Source organism: Thermobia domestica, chromosome 13, assembly GCF_964235325.1.
Source record: "Thermobia domestica chromosome 13, izTheDome1.hap1.1, whole genome shotgun sequence".
Taxonomy (NCBI): Eukaryota; Metazoa; Arthropoda; class Insecta; order Zygentoma; family Lepismatidae; genus Thermobia; species Thermobia domestica.
The window spans coordinates 23426631-23446082 of record NC_137466.1 but is presented as its reverse complement, the minus strand read 5'-3'; the positions used below and the strand labels follow the sequence as shown (position 1 = coordinate 23446082).

The window sequence follows — 19452 nt, the reverse complement described above, 5'->3', positions numbered from 1 at the left end:
CAACAAGAGGGATTCAACATATGAAGGGTGTAAGGTAAGAACATGGTAACCCACAATTTTACTATTTTAAGAAATTAGAAATTTTCTGCTGCACAATCCATTTTGAAAGTCGAAAAGCCTGTTTTTCACATAAGACTATACACGAGGGATTAAACGAAGCGATATGCGTTGCTGTCTATCTGGTGCTGCATAATGGGGCGTTTACACTTAGTCGATTTGCGTTCGATTCAGTTGAATTGACGTCACTTTCAACTTAATCGACCGTGTAAACGGGACTTCAACTTAATCGCTTGTTGATCGAAGGCGACTAATCGACTGGCAACTGAACTGAAAGACGTTCTATTTTCTGTGGGTGAAATAATTGAACACATCAATCGATCTAATTCGGCCTAGTTACTTCGATTTAGTGGCAAATGCAGCGAGTCGATTTAGTCGTGCGACTAAATCGACCAAGTGTAAACGCCCCATAACTCAGCAATTGAAAATTTGTTAGTTACCATGTTCTTGGCTCACACGATTCATATCATTATGGAACTCTCCCCATCCCACCAACACACACACACACACAAAAGGACTACGGAATATATTTAAGTTAAGATAAATACAACTGCACAACAAACATGACTGAGTAGAGCTTTTGCGCTTCTATCGGGAAGTCCGCGATTCAACTCAGCATTCGACCATTCTGACAAAACTTTTCTTCATTCTATCTATGAAGTAGAAATAGTGCGTGTACTGTGAGTTGACCGACTTCATTTCTTATTGTTTTAAAATCGTTATTATTACTAATTACCAGCAGTGACGGTTTGGCAAACGTTAGGGGGGTGGTCTTTCGGACCGAAGCCTGTTCCCCAAAATTACAGAATGTCTAAAACAAACGAATTACCTATTAGTTATGCCTTTACTCATAAACTTTAAACTGACGTCAAATAAAAATTACGAATGTTTAGAAAAACTAAACATTAGTAAGAAATAAACCCTCCCAAAATACTTTTCTAAATCCGCCACTGATTCTCAGTATAAAATAATCTTCAAGGTTGTATCCGGAAGATTATCGCTAAATATATAAACGAAACGAAATACAGTATTAGTTATGCCTGTACTCATGAACTTCAAGCTCCTCCCAAATAAAATTAGGACATTTTAGAAAATGAAACAATCAGAGAAACCCGTCCCAAAGTACGTTTCTTAATCCGCTACTGATTATTTGTATAGATTGGTATTCAAGGTTGTATCCGGAAAATTATTGCTAAATCGTTGCACAGCTACAGTATAACAGAAATGTGGAAGTACGGTTAGAGGGATATATTGAAAAACGTACGCTTTGACGGATATATAGAAAAACGTAAGTTTAACTTTTGCGCTAGAAGCTAGAGTACTAAGCTCTTAGAAATGAAACACAGACGACAAACTGAAATATCCCGAGAAGAAAAAAATGTCGATAACTCAAATGTTAAAATAAAGTTAAATAGCCTCTAAAATTCATGGTTAAAAAAAAAACATGTTTAAAAAAAAAGAACGGTTTTTATGTTTAAAAAGTTTTTTTTGTTTAAAACGTTTTAAACGTTTAAAACAAAGTACTTTGTTTTAAACAAAAAAACGTTTAAAATGTTTATTTTGTTTAAAACAATAATCTAAATAGGCATATATATTACATTTTTACACTCTTAGGTATTGCTTGCCATCTATATTCAACCGCTAGATCAAATTTCGGGAACTTTCCTAATCTCGATCCGCCCAAATGTTCAATTTCGGAGAAAGAAATCGGGATTTTTCCCGATCTCCGTTCACAGAATATGTAGTTTAGTTTCTTTGTGTTTAGTTTCTTTGTGTTACGTTCTACTGGTCGTCTGCATTCTTAACCTTTAAACGCCCATTGACGCAACTGCTGTGTCAGGGCTTTAAACCTCAATGGCTTAGTCTTATACCTCAAATGAAGGCTGGAAGATGTTTTTTTGGTACCAATTTATTCCTGAAAGATGCATCTTTTTGCTGGTGTGCATTTTATGTATGTGAGAGTAGGGTAAATATGTTTTATTTTTGTTTTTTCAACAGTTTTTTGGGGGCCATTCCCCCTCTTGGGGAATAGATTCATAAAAATTGTTACGTGAAGCAATGAAGTAGTCCTCTACATGGTTATATCGTGTATTTGTACTTCTTGCTTATATGGGGAGCAGGGAGGGGGCAAAGTTAGCCAATTTTTGGAGTTTGTTTTTTGACGTAAATTATATTTATTCTTACAACAAACATCAATAGCTCAGTCGTTAATTAAGCTAGAAAGATGATTTGGTACCAAAGTATTTTTGAGGGAAGAAGCTCTTTCCGTCAGTTGCGTTTTATGTATATAGGGAGTACGTATTTACGGCCAAGAGAGGGAGGATGTTCTTTTTTTTTTAATTTTTCATCAGGTTTTGGCGGGTATTTCTCCCTCCTTTGTGCTACATCCATAAAAATTGGCATGTGAAGCAATGAAGTAGTCCCCTACATGATAGTAACCTGTACGTGTACTTGTTTATAGAGGAAGAGGGGGTCAAATTTGGTTAATTTACATTTATTTTCGGGACGGTCCCATATAACACAAGATATATTTCACTGACGTGGTCTAGAATCATAATTCTTGTTCGTATACATGATGTGTGCAACAAAAATGATTTGCATATGGACATGGTACTATAGTGGGGGAGGGGAGAGAATGTCTAATTCAATGAATGCTTTTCTGCGCATATTTTTTTTACAATATTTCCTACATAAAACAAATTCATTACGCAATGGCAGCAATGGCTACCATTTCTTATATTATTTCACAAGTATGTGGCCTACACATTAGCATCATTTTGTCAGCGTAGGGTGCCTGCAAGGGTTGCCAGGGCCCCGCAAAGTCAATATTTTCATATTTTTAATGATTTTTTATGTCTGTTCTTTTTCTACGAATACGGCGGGGAATTTCACGAATGTTACATCATTGGAATTTGTGGTCTATAAGCTTTCCAATGGTTTATAACTCATGACTGTGATAATTAGGGGGGTCACCAGAGCCCCGAACGTCAGTCTACAATTTTGTTAAAATCCCTGGCGGGTGTCTAGAGTTAATTGTGTTGTTATGCCGTAGACACTAATCATTATTAGCTACCCATGTTGCAGATAGAGATGTATTTTGAAAACTGTTTAGCTAAAATGTCATTTGCTCCTTGTAGGCTAGTCACTGCTTTTTGTATGAGTTGTATTGTATTTGTCAGAGCATTTCTTCTAGCTTATGATGTGAGAACTGTTCATTATTATGGAAATCATAGTGATACAAAAAATACCCAAGTTTTGAATTTGTGAATTTTGATCTTAGAATAGTGTATAGTGTGTTTAACCTCCGTTATTCTTGGAAATTAAAAAATGTTCAAATACTTCACTTGAATTTCTGTTGGTTTAGTTATACGCACACTGATGTGCAGAATTTCGTTCAGTAATTGCTGTTATAATAAGAATATAACTCTGCTTGTAATTTACTCCGTGCACAAATCGTGCGGAGGATTGGTTGTTTGTTAGAAAATTAAATTAGCTTCTTCAATCTGATATTTTAGTTGTTTTAAACATGTCCAACCAGCATCGAAAAAAACACGTCTAAATCAATTTGTTTAAAATAAACTGAATAAAACAACAGCCCTTGTTTTAAACATGTTTTAAACACTTTTTTTAAACATTTTGTTTTAAACATATCAACCCTGCTAAAATTGCCCTCAAATACTACATTCTTCATGTTAGCTTTAATTCGTAAAACATGTGCTCCATCCATCTTGATGGTGAATTTTAGAGCGAAATATGACATTTAGGTCATGGAATTCTTATCTAACTATAGAATATACTATAAGAACCCTGCTAAAATTGCCCTCAAATACTACATTTTTCATGTTAGCTTTAATTCGTAAAACATGTGCTCCATCCATCTTGATGGTGAATTTTAGAGCGAAATATGACATTTAGGTCATGGAATTCTTATCTAATTATAGAATATACTATAAGAAAGCTATTTATAAAGAAAAATCATGAAAATGCAAAAAGCCAAAATTTCGAAAATTCTCGTATTTTCCCAAAAAAGCCGGCTTTTTATGTGAAAAAAACCATCGATTCAAAAAAGCCGGCTTTTTTGCATCTCTACAATAGAATATTACAGAAATATCTTTATGTTATACGTAAACAAGAAGAACCAATACCACTTACAATTACATCAATGAAACCTGATGGCGACGTTCCGAATGTTATACCACAAAGCAATAAATTTTAGCCGCAATACCACAAATGTATGGTAAGAAAGCCGAATTATTATTCCGTAGTTAAAAACAAGATGACGCAATTACGTGGGATCATAAAGGAACAGTGTACATTAACGATAATAAACTACATGGATCCATTACTGTAGATTTAATGTGCGATGTGACTCGATCGGATGGGCTGTACCACTAAAATCAAAAAGTGCCGAAGATATAGTGAATGCATTTGAAATGATTTTCCAGGACAGGAAACCAATTGTGCTATGTAGTGATCAAGGAACTGAATTTACCAACAAGAAAGTTTCTCAGGAAACACAACGTGCAACATGTTACAACAAAGGATCCAGATATTAAAGCTAGCATCGCAGAAAGATTTAATCAGACACTGAAACATCGTATGTGGAAATACTTTACTAAATATCAAACATACAATTACATCGAAGTATTGCCTTTACTTGTAAAAGCATACATTGAAAGTCGACATTCCAGTATTAAAATGGCACCTGCAAACGTTTCTCAAGACAATTTACTGGAGGTGCGGCATAACTTATACGACAAAAAACTACAACGTTCAAAATAAGATACGGATTTATCTGTTGGTGATACTGTTCGTATTAGTAAAAGTAAACGTATCTTTGACAAGGGACTTGAGAAATATTTAGAGTAAAAGCCATTGCACCAAGAAACCCACCAGTGTATCGACTAGAGGATTTAAATCATCAACTCATCGATGGTGTTTTCTACAGAGAATTAAAACCAGTACCGGATACCCCCTTCCACGTTCCTCATCGATAAAATATTACGTACAAGAACAAAAGGTCGCAGAAAGGGTATCTCCTCCAGTGGAAATGATGTCCTAATTCATTCAATTCGTGGATCTCTGCAACTTCTTTGAAGAAGAAGAAGAATGGAACCTGATCAAGATTTTTACGTTACACTTCCCAGTAATAGTTCCATGGAATATTTTCCAGAAAATACATTGATTTCATACATAACGAAATTACAACGACGTGTAGAGCTTCGCCAGAAATGGGATGTGGTAATTGCACAGATTCATTATCCACACTCTCTACTGAACATTAACAATGAAAACAATAAAATATATTACAAATCATCAAGTAGTAATGATCAGGAACCGTGGAAGGTTGTAACGATCCCTGTACGCTATTATAACAATATCCGGGATCTTATTCATGCAATTAATGCACATAATAAAGACACCAATTTATTTATATCTCATGATGCAACTAATAATATATGCATCATAAGACATCCCAATAAGGAAGTCCATACTTCTGTGCAATGCAAGTGTTAGTTTAATGCTTGGATTTGAACCGAGAGGTGATTTAAAAGATATGCAAAAGGGACAATATACACCGGATGTACGATTAGGTTTACCATCACAAATGTATGTGTACTGGGACATTATTGAATCTGTCATAGTTGAAGCTACGAATTGTCAACATGGATCCTGTGAATCATACTTTTGGAAGTCATGCAGTACAAATCTTTAATACTGCACATTATGTTCCGGTGGAAAAAATGAATTTTGAGCACAAATGAATATGAGGGATAGCACAGGTCATCGTATGCCATTCACCTTTGGAACGGTGTGTACAAAACTACATTTTCGTCGTCGTTGTTATGACTGATCTGTATTTGCAATACTACCAAAAACAAGCGTTATCCGGTATCGGCAACGTCTATGTGGGAAGTCCCTATCAAGCAGGACATGGCATTGAAAGTTTCCTTGGTGGCTAATTTTGTTCTGTGTTACCACTTGTGAAGCAAAGAGCTAAAACTGTAGGAAAAGAATTATTAAAATCAGGTGCCAATATGATTAATGATGTTGTGATCTGGAATCAACCGCTGGAAGAATCGTTTCATCAACGTATGCAGGAGGCAAAATCAAATTTACAAGAAAAAGCTAAAAATAAGTTGAAAACAATGCTGGGAAGTGGATATCATAAACGAAAATGGGCCGACTGCTCTCATTTTGAGGTTGACCTTCCAACGAACAACAACATCATCAATCCTGCGAAGAGACGTAAATTATCACATAAGAAGAAAAAAAGATGATTGGCATCGTCACTAGATACTTTTGATTAATTCAACGATGGCTTTCTTGCATCATCAATCCTGTGAATGTGAAAAAACTAAATTGGACATTTTTTTCAACGTTACCCACGCAAACCAGTGTTCTGGATAATCGTATTATTGGCTACAAACCAATTAGTTCACCAATAAAATTTGTAGTGAGTGGTAGCAGTGATGAATATATTGATATGCCATAAACTTTATTGTACATCCAAGCACAAATTGCGAAATGAGATAGTTCCACATTCACCGAAACGGATAAAGCAATTGCACCTGTCAATGACTTCCTAAATGCTATGTTAAGTGAAGTACAAATCTACTTGAACAATAAACTGAATTCATTTCCGTCACATAATCATCCATATCGTTCGTACCTGGAAAAACTGCTCAATTATAGTGACGGAGCTAAAAATATACATTTACAAACAGCAATGTGGTTTCAAGACACGGCTGGTCATATGAACGCAACCACCAGTGAGAACAAAGGATTTCAATAACGCTATAAACTGACAAAACAAAGTATGAAATTCGGTGTGATTGGACATCTTGATTGTGACATTTTTCATCAAGATAATTTTTTAATTCATGCAGTGGAATTACGTGTGAAACTTATTCCTGCGAAACCAAACTTTTGTCTCATGGCCAGTGAAAGTGGTGTCAATGCAAAACTCAATATTGTAGATGCATCGTTGCAAGTGAAAAAAGTCAGCATTAGCCCCAGTGTCAAATTGGCACACAACAAAATTTTACAATCTACACCGACAAAAGTATCCTCTGACAAAGGTTCAAATAAAATCATTTACCATCCCGAAGGATATACAATCCAAAACTCTTGATAACCTGTTTATGGGAACATTGCCAAATCGTATTATTGTAGGATTTACATCGAATGAAGCATCCAGTGGAACTATTATCAGCAATCCATTTGAATTTCAACATCTAAACATTCATTTCTTTACATTGTACGTGGATGGAAAAGCTGTACCTTCAAAACCATTGCAACCAGCTTTGAAGAGAATCTCTACATTTCATCGTACCACACATTGTTCTCAGGCTCTGGCACACATTTTACCAGTAATGGAAATACAATTTCAAGAGCCGACTACAAGAATTGATATACACTGTTTGTATTTGACCTAACCTCCGATTCTTCTGCTGGAGATCGTCACTATTGGAATTTACAACGACATGGAACCATCCGATTGGAAGTTTATTTCCAAGAGAAATTAGCAGCACCGGCAAACTGTATTGTGTATGGGGAGTTTTCCTCACTCCTAGAGATCGACCACCAGCGCAACATTATCCTGGACTTTTAAATTACAAGGTACGTATGCGTTATGTATCATTTCCATTCACGATGATGAATACATTACAATTAGCTAGTGCTTTAAGTGGTAGTCCATTATTCAGAAATCATTTTACCGGGGTGTTTGCAAGCGACGAGTTGCCCTCACGGATCTTTCTTCCTCTGGCAATCATTGAGAATGCAAATCCATCCACAAAATTAGGAAGCCATTGGATTGCAATTTATATTGATAATCGTGGTGTTGGGGAATATTTTGACAGCTATGGCCTTCCTCCTTAAGTAGTAGAAAATGTTCCATTCTTAAAATTTGATTGTATGTATTATAAATATAATAATAGCCAAATGCAAAATCTTGGTTCATCCGTATGTGGCCATTATGCTTATTTTTATTTGTGCTGCAAAGGCCAAGGAAAATCTCTGCGTGAAATTCAATACTTGTTTACAACAGCACCCTCGATTAAGAATCGTAGACAACTGCAATATAACTTCCAGGTAATTTTACCATATTTATCACTGAGAGTGCATTTGTTTTATTATAATCTATTTTATGTACTAATCATCTTTTTTTTCCTCGTTCTTTTTACACAATTCACAATACGAAGTTCTGCAAACCGGTGCCATGCTGCAAAACATGGAAACAAATCATCACAATCAAGAAGAGGAGGAGGTCTAATGAAGAAACCCAACTCAATATACAAACATTGTCAATACTTTAGTGTAACAAGAAAGAAAAAGAAGAAACCAGAAAAAAATTAATAAAATACAATTTATGCTTATCTATGTGCTTTTATTTTTAATTCCATCAATATGATACATACAACGTTATCAGATTCTCCTAAAGAACTCTGCAATATAACACAACAACCATGGTCATGAATCTTGTTCAAAATGTTCACCTAACTCACAGAGAACATTGACCAGGGACCCGTCGTCGTATCAAAGATTCGCACATCAAAACCAAATCATCATTCACGTGACCGTACTAGCATTTGACACCCTTAGGGTCCTACCAAATTTAAAGGGGATACCCGTCCACAACTTATAACCCTATCAAAGAGGATAAATTGAGTCAATAACCGAACACGTGGTTGTACTAAAAAATTTGGCAATTTTGTACCCATGAAAGGACCACCGAAATTTATCATGACACATATTGAGCTCCTGTAAATGCTTAAATTGGGCAATTTCCAAATTTTAAGGGATGAGTCAAAGTACACCTCCCAAAAATTTAAAGGGTGCACCAATGTACCTATGTTTCATGATAGGGAATGGACCCCTATACATGACCATATAACCATATAAAATAATAGGACCTCATCAAAGGGAATTAATCGGGCCAAAAACCAAACACATGGTGCAACGTATTGCTTACGCTTATATTTTGGAAATTTTTTACCCCTAAAAGGGAACAAGGTGGACCACCAAAATTTATCATGATACATATTAGGGTCCAGTACTATGATACCAAATGTTTAAATTGGGCAATTTCCAAAATTTAGGGGATGGGCCAAGGTACCCCTCCCAAAAATTTAAAGGGGAGATTAATATTCCCATGTCTTATGAAAGGGAATGAACCCCTGTACACTCCCATATAACCATATATGGTAATAACACCAAATGAAAGGGGATAAATTAGGTCAAAAACCCCCGAAATTTGAATTTTTGGCAATTTATTACCCATGAAAGGGAACGAGGTTGACCACCCAAATTTATCATGATACATATTAGGGTCCCATACTATAATACCAAATGTTTAAATTGCGCAACTTTCAAAATTTAGGGAGTAGGCCAAGGTACTATTCCCCAAATTTAAAGGGGTACATTAATATACCAATGTCTTATAAAAGGAAATGGATCCCTGTACACTCCCATATAACCATATAAGGTAATACCTCATGAAAGGGAATAAATTAGGTCAAAAAACCCCGAAATTTAATTTTTGGCAATTTTTTACCCATGAAAAGGAACGAGATAGACCCCAATATTAATAGAGGTACATACTGTAGTCCTAGGCTACCACACCCAATTTTTAAATTTGGCAATTTCCAAATTTTAAGTGGGGTGGTCCTAGGTACCCCTGCCAAAATTTAGGGGTGGGCCAATGTACCCCTGCCAAAATCTATAGGGGCGGTCCTAAGTACCGCTAGGTCATTGACTCCGGGCCAGAGACCATGGGTCCTGAGGTAGGGGAGCAGGGGCAAAAGTGCCCTCAGGTGACTCCATTACTACTGTTGTTTACCTTCGGTCAGGGTTCGCGATAACAGAAAACTAACCTCTCGCTCAACAAAATAAAGTACATGGGTCTTCGGTTAAATATCAAGGATTTTGGTGATTACACAGAAGATGCACGGGTATGCAGTTAATATAGAAAGCACTAAATACAAGTACCGGTGTAGTGTGCCCGTATTTATATACAGATATAAAAATTTTCTACAATGAATACATAAATATCACGTCGCTATTAAATATATCTACAACGTTTACCGGTAGCGTAACGTGGTATTCCGAAATGGGGATGCCAAAGTTAATCACTTCTGCGATACAATACTGCTGCAATCAGCAATACGAGGGGAAATATAGGATTCCGAGGAAATATAGGATTATAAAAAAAATTAGGGGGGCCAGGCCACCAATTAGGGTAGTGTGGCATACAAAAACAAATGCGTGGATTACGTTAGAAGCTAATAAGCAATTGTCTCAGCTCATAGTTAGTTCCCTTTATTTCTTTTTCGTGGGAAGCTTCTTTCTCTTCCTCCGCATACCATACTTCAATCTCGTTATATATATATATATATATATATATATATATATATATATATATATATATATATATATATATATATACTTTGCCCCTAGAAATTTGTCATCTTGGGTCCGGAGCTCAGACGCCCGTTCGTGAATATGGCCTGAGTGTATACGTACAGTATATCATTTGAAGATGTAGAAAGCACTTAAAACAACTCAGGGGGCTGTTTCTGTGAGTCTATTTTGCTGTCAGACATCCAGACACTGAAGGGCCCAAGCAATCTTTGCGAGGAGCGGGGAGTGCTGGCTCTCTTGGCCTACCAGATCGGTGACCGTGATTCTACATCATGCTTTATATTTATACTTGTGTGTATGAGCTCCTCAAAGAGTTTCTTGCTACGCCACTGGCTATACTATGTATTGTGATGAAGATTAAAAGTTTGCCTTTAACTACGATTTCAATTACGATGCATTTAATTACGATTAAAGCATAAAGCATTTAATTACGATTAGAAAGAGACCGGTGCTTGGTTGCAAGCCACGCCATCTAAAACAATTGGAACCTTTTTAGATAACAAAGTTTTTCAAATATGTGTAGCTTTGCGTCTGGGGGTAAATATCTGCCATACATTTACTTGTACATGCCAAAGCAGAATGGATGAAAAAGGGTTACACGCACTAAGTTGTACTAAAAGTGGAGGAAGATTAGTACGCCATGGTGAATTGAACAACATAATAAAACGAACACTGGCGAGCATTGATTTTCCAAGCATTTTGGACCCACCAGGAATGTTTCGAGAAGATGGAAAGCGGCCAGATGGAATTACCCTAACTCCATGGAATATGGGTCAACGGTTGATATGGGATGTCACATGCGTGGATACCTTTGCACCATCTTATTTGCCATCAACACAAAACGAAGCAGGTAGTGCAGCTGAAGTGGCCTGCAAGAGAAAACACTCCAAATATTCTAAACTGAAAGAAGAGCATCTTTTCGTTGCTTTTGCAACTGAAACTATGGGGGTTTTCAGCAAAGAAGCTCACAAATTTTTGAAAGAACTGGGTTCCAATTTGATTACTAAATCAGGCGACGCCAGAAGCCAACAATTTTTAGTACAACGCATTAGCCTAGCTATACAAAGAGGCAATGCGATTAGTATCTTAAGCTCCTTCCCTTCACACAAGTTAGAAGAAATCTTTTATCTTAATTAAACATAAATTTTCCCTTATAAATTTTCAAATATAATTCATTTTAACGGCTCATTCTTGAAAAATGTTTCATGTATAGAATATCCATTATTTAACGGATTCATAAGATCATAATGCATAAATAGCTTATATTTTTTCATATCTGTAATTTCTTGCTCTGTATCTTCATATCATTATGGCATTGGGGTTTTATATTTCCCATATAAATGTACTAAAAGTCTTTCACCTGTACTCTAAAACTCTTTCTGTGATAGAATTAATTTTCATGTTATTTCGTAAGCTTTGCCATTTTGTAAATCAATTATGAATGGTTCATTATATTTTTTAAACAACTGTTAAAAAAAATTGTTCGGACTATTATTCAAACAACAAATTGTTTAAATAATTGTTCCAAAAAATACTCGGAGTTTGAAAAACATAATAAAGTTGTACCTTATTAAAGCATAACTCTTTTTATAGTATTATTTACATAACCGACGTGCTTCAAAAAGGCATTGAACTAGCCATTTCTGTTTTGTTCTATTTCATTGCAGTTAGCACTCGTACGTTCCGTACTGACACTATAGCTTAGTTCAAAATAGATAGAGTTGGAAATACTTGAGAATATGCCAGCTTATATCTAAAGCAAAATGTAGAGTTGCAAGGAGTGAAGAGGAGCGAGAAAGCAAATAGTTGGGCATGCGCATTCGACAGAAAGCAGACGAAAACCCCAATGCCTGGATGCCCAAGGAACATAGCATACAAGAGGAAAGAATGAATGTGCATCTGAGTGACGCGCATGCGTAGGTTCCGCTTGTCAAAGTAAGGCGAGAGAGCACAAGATTGCAGATTTCAGAAGATTGCAGTGGAAATATTTGTGATAATTGGAAGCAAACAATTTATATATAATGAAATACGTACTTTTTCTTATTAACAGGGGATGCCGGGCATACTGGCGTTCCCGTATGCTACGCCGCTGACGTTTACACTCATTAATAAATGCTGTCACATACAGAAATTACATATATATATATATATATATATATATATATATATATATATATATATATATATATATATATATATATATATATATATATCTACATAGATATAAATATCCTCAACTCATGGGATCCTACACATTCGAAATTGATTGAATAGTCTAACTATCGAATTTTAGGTGACTATATTTGACTATTGGTTTTCGGCTCTTATATGGGAAAGAAAAATCACAAAAGTTTGTACTTCCTAAACTTCACTAAGGAACTCCCAAACAAGGTTTACAACTGCATGTCAAAAAGCATTCTAACACAAATTAATATATTATATACCGACATTTGACCTAACCCTACAACATAAAATACGGTACCAATCTAAGTTAGCAGGCAGTGTTGCCAACAACCTCTAAAGAAAATATGCTAGATAGCCTTCAGAAATAAGCTTTTTTACGCAAAAAAATTGCTAGATTTTGAACTGCTAACCTATAACCCACATTGTAGATTTTGAACCCCTTTTTGTGTGTAGGATTATAAGTAAGTAAAATTTAAAATGTTGAATTTTATTCGCAGAGGACTAACAAGCAACATACATGACTTTGATATACAATCAAATCCATCAACAACTCATCTGATTTTGAAATTCAACAGCCACATTATCAGTTAAAATAAGTAATTATCGCTGACGTGAGAGCTAGTCGAGGCGCTCGAACTGGACGTACCATTGTTGGATTGTGGATGGGTTGTGTTTGTGCAGACTGCCATTGTCCCAATTTTCCGTAGTACTTCGTTCGGCAGGTCCATACAAACAAACATTTCTTATTTCTCCGTACACCAACATGAATGATCATGATTGCATTGAGAGTTTTCAAGATAATTAGATATCCTATTTGTTTCCTTCATTAAGCAAAATCAATCTCTGTGGCTTGAAGAACCGAACAGTTTAGTAAATTTGTTAAGAAAACTTCCATTCTTGCAATAAAATGCGAAAATTAAAATAATTAAAAAGTAGCAAACGGGGCCATAACGGGAGCAACATTAAAATTCTTTTTGAGTCGGCAAGTATTGTTAAGTAGTGGTAAATCTGTGGGGGAAGGGAAGAAGAAGAATGAGAAAGAAGTGTTGCATAATAATCATCCGCTGTCTAGAAAAATCAATTAATACGATAATATATGACAAATAGGCTACTTTAAAAATTACACTTTATTTTCAAAGAAAAAATATTTTTAGAGTTAATTTAACGGTTAAGAAAAAGCTAAAAAGGGCAAAAGAGTTTCATAAAATAAGTTATATTTAAGACTATAAGCATTTCGTCGATTTCTATGGCTAAATGCCTCTCCAAATAAGCTAGATTAGCCAAAAAATAGGCTAAATTGACATCACTGTTAGCAGACTACGTAACAGACTGGTCAAGTTTTAAAACCGAGAGGGAAAATCACTGGGGACAAAAATCTCCTAAAATTAGTTTAGTTGAATTTTTAAGAAATTAGAAAAAAACACTGGTTCTATGCACCTTCTTCTTTAGATCCTATTTCTAAACATGCCGGCTCCTGTCCATTGTTGTTAATTTCCGATTGGTTGCTCTTATTTTAAATAATAAATGTATTTTCTTCTTTCAGTTCAATGTTTCTGTTGAATATTTCCTTCTGCTTTGTATAATTTCTAATACTTACCTTATTGAGCTTTGATCTTCAGTATTTCTGGTTTAAATTTCGGAGCTCGGTTCTGCGTTTCCCTTCACGTTTAATTCACACTAACAAAGACGCCGTAGGATTGGCGCCAACTACTGAAGTCATGATCACTTGCCAATAAAATTTTAAATCTGTTTGCGCTGAGTAAGGAAATCGAATAAAAAGTAGGTTGAACCGGATTTATCTGGTTTTGACCGAAGTATTGGTATTTCATCGGGCTGAGGGGTAACGTGGATATTATTTTTGACACGGCATTGGCAAACAACTTGGGAAATTTGCATAAAATTAGTAAAATATGATTTGAAAACACAAGGGTCTATCATGGTTTCCTAATGGAAATGTCCATACACGAAAGGAACATAATCATTTTATAACCTGTAAGTTCCAAAATCTTACCAAATTCCTAAAAATTTCAGTGTTTGTTTAAACGAAGGTTTAATTTTAGAATATGAATGATTAATACTTTTACGCGTTATATAGGGTTGTCAAAATTTTGGGGTAGTATTACTAGCACTAATAATTTTTTTTGAACGGTATTTAGAATATAACCGTCTGGTTATAACCATTCATTTATTCATTTATCTGTCATTATGTATTATTATTATTATTATTATTATTATTATTATTATTATTATTATTATTATTATTATTATTATTATTATTATTATTATTATGTGTTTATCCAGCATAAAGTCACTGGGTGCAAGCTGGGATCAAACCAGGGAGCCAAGGAACCAAAGGTGATCATTCTACCACTGAGCCACCGTGGCTACACATATAATTCCCATAGTGTTGAATGTTAAACATTTCTTGGTATCGAATGGGATGGGTGATACGTGAGAAAATTTTGTGTAGTTCTCTGTAAAAGTATATGAAAAAGAAAAGTAGCGTAATCATGACCATTCTAGCAAATGAAAAACATTAACGGAAATCCATCCCAAAAAGTTAAAGTGAAATATAACACCAATTTAATTGTTTTCATTAATGATTGTAACAAATGAGCTGAGTTTTGTCACACGACACTAAAGGTTTATATTAATATTAATTATTAATTAGTGAAAAGAACAGCACGCTAACTGAACTGTCACAAAAGAATATGACAAATCTGTAACAAGCAGTTCTTTATATCAAGAAATATTTCTTTCCCGGGGCAATTACAGTTAGTTACAGAAAGAGAAGAGCCCTGCCATTCGATGAATGTGAATTCTCCTCATTAATATTTGATAACTTGATTTCCAGTGTCTAACTTTTCTGAACTAGTTGCTTATTAGAAAGGGAAGATCGTTCCTTTACTTTTTACTTATTTAAAAGGATTTAATCCTTATCCTTCTACTCTGGTAAGGATTGATATTTTGTTTGCTTGTATAATGAGCTAATAATTTATAATATATTAATAAATTTGACAATAAAGAAGTGGTTAGAATATTTTCTTCCTTAAATAGGTTACATTAACTCTATAGCAGAAAACCAGAACAGATGTAATCAATTTAAGCCAATACTTTAGTTTTGACTTACTCACGCTTTTGGAGATGAACTTGAATTTTAACCTTTTTCATTCAACAGAGTGAAGATAAAAAACTTTTAACTAGTATTTATCTTCTTACAAGATATTGAGGTAAACTCACTGGTTTTATTCAGCCAATTCGCACCGGTTTGTCCCAATTGGTTGTAAAAATATCTCAGATTCAGAGACCCGCTTGTCAAAAACATATCTTCTTCTTTAGATTCAGTAGTTACGAATAATAATAACTACCTATTAATATTTTTGAAAGTTTATATATTAAATATCAACATGAAAATGCCATATGTCTTAATTCTATTCTCTTGCGGAATAAACACTAATAGTAATCTAATGATATACAGGGTTTGTATGATAAGTAATGAGACCAGGTCTGGAAACATTGTTTTATTGATCTGATCTGTACAGGGACTTAAAAGCTTTCGAAGTACTCTCCTCTTGCGTCGATGCACTTCTGCAATCGATGTTTCCACGCTGCAAACGCCCCCTGGAAGTCAGCAGCCGGCATGTCCTTTAGAAATGTGGTCACGGCTGCTTGGATGGCTGTGACGTCTGCAAAACGGGTTCCTTTCAAGCGTGGCTTCAGCTTCGGGAAGAGGAAGAAGTCGGCCGGGCTCACATCTGGGCTGTAGGGTGGTTGTGGAAGGACTTCCACCCCAATCCGGGTCAAAAAGGAGGTCACTAAGAAGGCGGTGTGGGCAGGGGCATTGTCGTGATGCAACTTCCACCGGCTAGCGATCGCCGGTCTTTTCCGCTTGACGCTCCTGTGCAGTCTCTCAAGGACTTGTTTGTAGAAGGCGGCGTTGACGGCTTGTCCTTGGGGTACAAACTCCTTGTGGACCACCCCCACATTGTCAAAAAAAACAATCAACATTGTTTTCACCTTTGACTTCGACATTCTGGCCTTCTTGGGGCGCGGGGACGCAGGAGTGTGCCACTCCGCGCTTTGACGTTTCGTTTCAGGGTCGTACTGGAACACCCACGACTCGTCACCTGTTATGACGTCATCTTCAAAGTTAGGGTCACTGTTCATGAGGTTCAACAGTTCCTGACAACAATCAACACGTCGTTGCTTTTGTTCGTCAGTCAACACTCGCGGCACCAGTTTCGCACAGATTTTTCTCATTCCCAATTGTTCCGTCACAATCTTGTGCACTGTTGTGTGGTTCATATCGAGTTCATCAGCAATCAATCTCAACGATAATCGACGGTCTGAGTTCAGGAGATCCCTCACTTTTGCCACAGTTTCGTCCGTAGTCACTGTTGTCGGGCGTCCAGCCCTCTCCAGATCCTCAACGCTTTCCCGGCCGTTCCGGAACGCACTGTGCCAACGAAACACCTGGGCTTTGGATAGGGCTTCCTCTTTGTAGGCCTCCGTGATGAGAGAAAGCGTCTAAGTAGCCGTTTTCCCCAGGCGAACGCAAAATTTGATCGCATAACGCTGTTCGATGGAACCCTCCATGTTTGTTGATTTTCCGCCGTGACAAGAATGTTCACAAGGGCTTTGTCCAAGGCTTGTCCGCGCTCCACTAAGGCTCGGAGCCAACTGACGCGCGGTGCGTTGCTTTGCTCGGACCCCCCCCCTACATCCTCCATCACCGACAAACCCGCTCCAGCGACACGCGCGCCGCGGCGCGGCGAGTCTCATTACTTATCATACAGACCTTGTAGTAATAATACGTATTAACACTAAGTAAAGTTACATATATTGTACTGACCATATTACAACCAGTTGTTAAATTACTTGAATGACACCACTGTGTAAATTTAAAGTCAATTGATCATTACAACAATAAACCCCTCTGCATCGAAATTGTGTTGTTTTCAATGAGTACTTATAATATTTGGAACCTAGTCCTTTTCTCTTTTCTCATTGAAGGAAGTTCAATCATGGTAACCTACATTTTTCAGGTAATTAATTCTAAGGAATTAATTTTGAGTTTTTCGAGAGATTATTTGCAATGAACTAGATGAACTGTAATATAATACTTCTAGTTTTGTCATAGTATCGAATTGCCTCTTTTGTACGGTTCAAAGGGAAAGATAACGGCTAGTTTGGTTTCCGAATTTAAAGTATAATTATATTATACTACAATTTATTCCATTTAAAAATTTTAGTTTAGTTTATTACACTGCTCATTGGAAATGCTTGTGCTATTTGTGCGGCCATCAGGTTACCTATTTGACATATTTCTTCTTTATGGAAGGTGATCAAAACTTAAAATAACGGAAATATAAACTATGAAAATAGTAATAATATTACAGAAAGATAGCAACTAATAAAAAAAAGAAAGTATAGGCATTGGTAAATAATTCTCTGGCATGAGTGAAATTTTGCATCCTACGTTTTCACCAACCAATCCAACCGACTAATCCATAAAGTTGTAGACAGATATTAAATAGGCCTATTCAGCTATCAGAGAGTCATTTAGGTACGTAGAAAAAGGATTGCTTTTACAAACTAAGTTGCAAAAAACTTTCAAAATATTTTGGGAGAAGTTGCAATAACATAGGGCTCCCAGATCTTCTAACCGATAACCAGGATATTCTATGAAAATTTAGAATAATTATAGTGGTAGTTATGCAATTGCTTATTGCTTAAATATTGGAACTAATTTATTGATAGCCAATAGTCAACAAAAATGAGTGACAGAGTGTAGATTATTCTTATTATATCTGTGTCAATGACTCATAAAAGTGATATTTTGCAAATACCGCGCGAAAGATATGAACTTATTTTTCAGAGAGACATCAGGACAGTTGGAGTTTTGAACAACTTTTGAGAGGCCACATCATGTATATCTGGAACTGTGCCGGCTAAACCTGTGGAAGGCCTGGGAGCCCTACACATGTAAAATGAAGTGTAAATCGAGCAATGTAAATTCTTTATCAAACAACATTGTACCAAACGCTAATTTGGCGGGAACTGTTTAATTACGATCTTACGACTCCGTCACTTGTAAACTTGTGTTCACACTTTTACTATTTTTTCGTTTCTGAGTATATGGTTTGAGATCAGAATGTAGATAAATATCATTTTACCACGATGTGGATTTATGCACAAGAGTGCAGAAGCGCAAAGAACTGTTACTATTTAGTACACAAACATATTACTTTTGTTTTGATAAGAAGCAACTTACTGAAATTACTGTAAAGATGTCACCAATTCTACATACATACACACACACACACACACACACACATATATATATATATATAAAGTATTTGTTTTAATGTTTCTGAATAAAAATAGAATGAATATTGACCTTCGACTGTCCTCCAACCAGATATTCCAAAATGGAAGACGAGTGCCCAATGAGAGGCGACACTCCATCTAAGACCAATATCTTCTACTGGCCTCTTGAACAGAAAGATATCTGTTTCTCTTATCTCGGAGTCTGGGTCTTCAGGAATTCCCCAACTGTTATCTCGCAGTTCCATGTATTCTTGATAGCTGATGCTACTGCTTGGAGAACTCGGATTGCTCATTTTAACTCCAAAATTTATCGAACATCTAAGAAAAGGAATTGTTAAAGAAGTCAAACAAACTTCATAATAGGTGCTATAATTTTCAACAGTTGAAAAAAATCTCTTACCGTTGACATTCTTATATCTATTATCGTGTATTTTGTTTTCAATAAAAAATAATACT

General features: G+C 35.9%; 1 protein-coding gene across 1 annotated transcript in view; it reads right to left on the bottom strand.

The window, feature by feature from the left end:
* Positions 1-19452, bottom strand: part of LOC145669143 (uncharacterized) — a 125305-nt gene that overhangs the window by 85806 nt on the left and 20047 nt on the right. Inside the window, exon 2 of the mRNA XM_081737488.1 lies at positions 19067-19314. Within this exon, the coding sequence (XP_081593614.1) occupies positions 19067-19289 (223 nt within the window). The 5' untranslated portion in view covers positions 19290-19314. The remainder of the gene's footprint in view (positions 1-19066; positions 19315-19452) is intronic.